Source organism: Penaeus chinensis, chromosome 4 (genome assembly GCF_019202785.1).
Source record: "Penaeus chinensis breed Huanghai No. 1 chromosome 4, ASM1920278v2, whole genome shotgun sequence".
NCBI classification, from domain to species: Eukaryota; Metazoa; Arthropoda; class Malacostraca; order Decapoda; family Penaeidae; genus Penaeus; species Penaeus chinensis.
In genome coordinates this window covers 17,477,037-17,482,036 of record NC_061822.1, presented here as the reverse complement: position 1 = coordinate 17,482,036, position 5,000 = coordinate 17,477,037, and the positions used below count along the sequence as shown (strand labels likewise).

General features: G+C 53.1%; 1 protein-coding gene across 1 annotated transcript in view; it reads left to right on the top strand.

Annotated features, from left to right (window-relative positions):
• Nucleotides 1-3,132: 3,132 nt before the first annotated feature.
• The window catches only part of LOC125025089 (protein disabled-like), a 43,963-nt gene continuing 42,095 nt past the window's right edge, over nucleotides 3,133-5,000 (top strand). Inside the window, exon 1 of the mRNA XM_047613000.1 lies at nucleotides 3,133-3,355. Coding sequence (XP_047468956.1) covers nucleotides 3,280-3,355 — 76 coding nt within the window. The 5' untranslated portion in view covers nucleotides 3,133-3,279. The remainder of the gene's footprint in view (nucleotides 3,356-5,000) is intronic.

The following is a 5,000-nucleotide window of genomic DNA, read 5'->3' as shown; positions in this document are numbered from 1 at the left end:
ATAATAGAATTCAATGAAATAAGATAATATATAATCAGATACATATATTGAGTGCATTGTTCAAGCGAATTCTACAAGTTCGAAAGGCACTTTTTTTTTTTTTTTTTAGAAAGCTTGTGGGAATGAGTAAGAAAGAAGGAAATGGGAAGCATTAATGTATTTTTATTTATTTATTTATTTATTTATTTACTTATCTATTTATCTATGTATTATTGCGTGCGTGCGTGCTTATCTGTATGTCTGTGTCCGCCCGTCTGTCTCTGTCAGTCTGTGTAGCGTGCATGTGATATAATTACCTCATCTCTCGTGGCATTATCGTGGCGACCGTAAAGCCCTTAATTCGCTTCGCTCTTAAGTGTGCCTCTGAGAGCAAAACTCGCCCGAAGGAAGACGGCGAATCTGGGGGGCTTCTTTCCGCCGCTGCGAGGTTTCCGTGAATCGTTTTTGAATTGCCTGAGGGCGACCGCATTCTCGTTCTCGCTTTGTGTCTGTCTGTCTGTCTCTTTCTGGCTCGCTCGCTCTCTCGTTTCTCTTTCATGTCTCTCTCATTCGCTTTCTCCTTCCCTCTCCCTCTCTCTCTCTCCCTCTCCCTCCCCCCCCCTACTCGCCCTCTTTTCCTCTCCTCCTCCTTCCCTCTCTTTCTTGCCCTCTTTCGGTCTCCCTCCCTCCCTCCCTCATTTCCTATCTCCCTCTATGTCTCTGTTCCTCCTTCCCCGCCATCCCTCCATTCCTCTACTCCCTTCCTCCCTCTCCTTCTGTCTATATATCTGTCCACCAATCTATCTATCTATCTCGTTCTCTTTCGTTATCTTTCGTTCTCTCGTTCTTTCTCCTTCTCCATCTCCCTCTCCCTCTCCCTCTCCCTCTTCCTCCCTCCCTCCTTCCCTCCCTCCCTCCTTCCCTCCCTCCCTCCCTCCCTCCCTCCCTCCCCCCTCCCCCCTCCCCCTTCCCCTCTCTCTGACTATCTACCTACCAATCTATTTAGGTTTATCTCTCTTTTTCCCGGCTTTGTGGTTGCGTCCGTTTGTTCGTTTGAAATATCTTTCGTGATGCTTCATGGCGTTAGAATCTTGCCTCTTCATGTTCTCTCGCGTGCGCCCTCCTCGCCGCCTCCTTGCCGTCACCTCGAACATGCGTTTGCCGTGGCTGTAGTCATCCTCACGCGGGAACTCTTCGGTGCGGACCACGGTAGGGAGGGAGGGAGGTGGAAGGGGTTGGGGCAGGGGGTGGGGAGGCAGGGGAGGGATCGGGAGGTGGATGGGGAAGGGTTGATGTGGACGAGGGTGGGTGGGTGGAGAGGGGGATGAGGAGGGGAGCGAGAGGGGCGGGTGATCGATAATGGAGCGGAGCCACGCTGGTCCATTCACCATGTCGGAGGAGGAGGCGGGCTTCTGTCGTCGTCGCTGCTCTGCCCTTGGCCCCACCCCCTCCCCCTGGCGACGGGGCACGCGACGACGCCCCGGGCATGAAGGTGGAGGGCACCGAGGCGGCGGCGGCGGCGGCGACGACGGCGTGGCAGGGAGTGGCGGAGGAAGGAGGGAGGAAGGGCGTGTGCGTGTGTGTGTTTGTGTGTGTGTGTGCGAGCGCGTGTGTGTGTGGGGCAGGCGCTGAGGCTGGTGTAGGAGCGCCGCTGCCACGGAACAGATCAATGGTGTGTAGTGTGAGGCCAAACACGCTGCTGCCTCTGCCGCTGCTGCTGCTCTGCTGCTGCCGCTGCTGCTGCCACACATCGCGTCTCCTCTCCTCCTCCTCCTCCTCCTCTGCTCCTTTCCCTCTCCACTCGCTGCACCGTCTCGCGTCTTGCCCTTCCGCCGCCGACGTCGGGAGTGCACCGCGGGGCCGCCGTCGCCGGAGACAGCGGCGGCGTGTGCGGGCGTGGCGGCGAGGTCGCGTGCGAGATGTGAGTGAAGGCGGGCAGAATGTGAGCGTGGAGTGTTGTTGTGGAGACCCAGGGCCGGATCGGGCGGACGAGTAGGCAAGCAGGCGGGCAGGCAAGCAGGCAGGTCGCGGAAGGCGGGCGGGCGGGCGAGGGATGGGAGAGGGACGCATGCCGCCACGCACTCGCGTCTTTCGCTGCCACTATCAGCCCAGGGTTAGTACTCGCCATCGCACCTCGGGACAGTGAGGGCCGGATGGACGTGCTCTCAGCAGGCAGGCCCAGGACCCCTGCTTCCTGCTGCCTCTGCTGCCGCTGCATGGGGCACGTGCCCCACACCGCTCTCCCGCTCCCGCGACGTCTCCGAGCCTGTCGCTCAGCCGCCCCGGCCAGCAAGAGTCCTCGCGGAGCCCGTCCAGTGTTGTTGTTGTGTGTGCCAGAGCCTGGACGCTGACGCAGGAATCCAACTGCGCAAATCCCGCGTGCGGCTGGCTCGCTCGCGCCACGGAGGAGAGCGAGCGGAAGGCCGCGGCGAGGCGAGGAGGGGCCCGGCCGTGGCGCGATCCCGGGATGTGCGTACTAAATACTTGATGTCGTGGTCGCTCACCCTGTGGAGGCAGGCCGGTAACTAGGCGGGGGCGAACGCGGACTGTGACATGCAGTGGTGGCGCGGCGGCCTCCTCGGCGGAAATCCAATCCTGAGTGTGCTTTAAGAACCACGTCCCTTTGGCGCCCTGCTCGCACCGAGGCCAGCCGGAGGAAGCGGCACTCCTTTCGTCTTTTTTATTGCTTGTTGTTCATCTTGGAGAATAACCCAAGTGGCTTCCACAAAAATATAATAATAATAATAGTAATAATAATAATATAAAAAATGCTGTGATGTGTATGCAAGTGTGTGTCTGTAGGAGCGAGCCCCGAAAGCGAAAGAGGATGCGGCTAAAGTCGTGATCATGCCTTGGAGAAGCGCCATTGCCGTGTGTATCCCCGGGTCGGCCGCTGCGATGAGCTAGGTGCCGGCTGAGCGAATGGCGTCTCCAGCATGCCGACCCGAGCCCAGTGGAGAGTCCGCTCGGAGAATGTAAGGTGCTGCTGAAGGGGGAAAAGCCCTCCTCCTCCTTCTCCTCGCGGTGAGAATAGCCTTCCCGCCGGGAGAGCGACGTCACAGTGCCCGTGGGATTGTCTTGCCCTCTGCATCCCCCACTATGCAACACGCACGGCCCCCCGTGTGTGCAAGCGTGCAGAAAAACGCCAGCATGGAAAAAGAGGGAAGTAAGGGGGAGATGCGTGCAATGGCCAACACCCAGTGGTGTGCGTGAGCCTTCCTTTGCAAACAATTGCTTTGGTTCCACCTGCCGGGCTGGTGTGTGTTGAGAGAGTATCTGCTTGCTCCTGCGTTGTCAACAATGCCCATTTATTCAAGCAACACAGACGTGGCGGGGTACGAGACCCTCAACACCCGCCGGAAGCACAATCTGTTCAGTGAGTACATTTCGCTCTCGACTCGAACGCTGTCTTGTCCAATCGTGAGCCCCTCCCCTCTCCATCCCTGTCCCATCACTCATTGTCTCCCCCCCCCCTCTCTCTCTCTCTCTCTCTCTCTCTCTCTCTCTCTCTCTCTCTCTCTCTCTCTCTCTCTCTCTCTCTCTCTCTCTCTCTCTCTCTCTCTCTCTCTCTCTCTCTCTCGTCTTTCCTCTCTTCCTCTCTTTGTCTTTTCTTCTCTGTCAGGCACAAAGAGGGTAAAGGTAAACGTACATGGAAGACTCAATAAACACAAACTTACTCTCACTCTACCTCTCCTCCCTCCCTCCTTCCCTCCCTTCCCATCCCTCTCTATCTCCCACCTTCCATCCCCCCTCTCTTTATATATCTGGTAACTTATCACTCTATCTTTATCTCTCTATCTATCTTCCTCTCTCCCTCTCCTTTCATCCCTCTCCCTTCACCCCACTCTCCTTCCCTCCTTAACTCTATCCGTATTTTGGACACCGTTGCCCATGTGACCCCCCCCCCCCCCCGTCCTTGGCACTTAGAGGACGTCTCCATCCTGTCTCGAATGAAGGCCCTGTCCTTCCTTCCTGCCTTCCTTCCTTACTTCCTTCCTTCCTTCCTTCCTTCCTTCCTTTCTTCCTTCCTTCCTCCCTTCCTTCCTTCCTCCCTTCCTCCCTCCCTTCCTTCTTCCCTCCCTTCTTTCTCCCTCTCGACCCTTCTCACTCCCTCTTCCTTCCCTCCCTTCCCTTCCTCCCTCACTACTTCCCTCCTAACCCCCTTCACTCCCTTCCCTCCCTCCTTCCTTCCCTCCCGCCCTTCTTCCTTCTCTCCTCTCTCCCTCCTCCCTCTTCCTCCCTTTCTCCTTCCCTCCTCCTCCCTCCCTTCCCTCCTTCTCTCCTTCCCACCCTCCCTCTCTGGGCTGAGTGCAGGCGCGCCCTCCCGCGGCGTGCCTTTATCACGTCTCTATCGCCCTCTCCTCTTCGTGCTCCTCCGACTGCCTCGTCACCTCATGCTCTCCTTCCTCCTCGGCCTCCTTCTCCTTTTTCTTCTTCTTCTTCTTTTTCTTTCTCTGCATTTTCTTCTTCTTTTTCTACTCCTTGTCTTCCTCCTCGGCCTCAGCCTCTCCGATACCACCGTATTATTATTGTTATTATTATTATTATTATTATTATTATTATTATTATTATTATTATTATTTTCCTCCCCCTCCTCCATAAATGCTTTCTCTTTTTCCTTCTATAACTCTAGCGTCTTATTTTTTGTTTTGTTTATTTTTATTTATTTGTTTGTTATTGTTATCATTATTATTATTATTATTGTTATTGTTATTGTTATTTTTTGTTATTATTTTAATCGTTTTTGCTATTATTTATTATTATTATTATTATTATTATTATTATTATTATTATTATTATTTTTGTTCTTACTATTATTTTGGTTATTATTACTAATGTTGATATGATCTTTATTGCTGTTAGGAACATCATCATCACTCATCAATATCATTCTTGTTATTATTATTATTATTATCGTTATTATTATTATCATTATCATTATTATTATTGTTATTGTTGTTAGTGTTATCATTATATTTTATTATTGTTGTTATTAGTATTATTATTGTTATTATCATTAT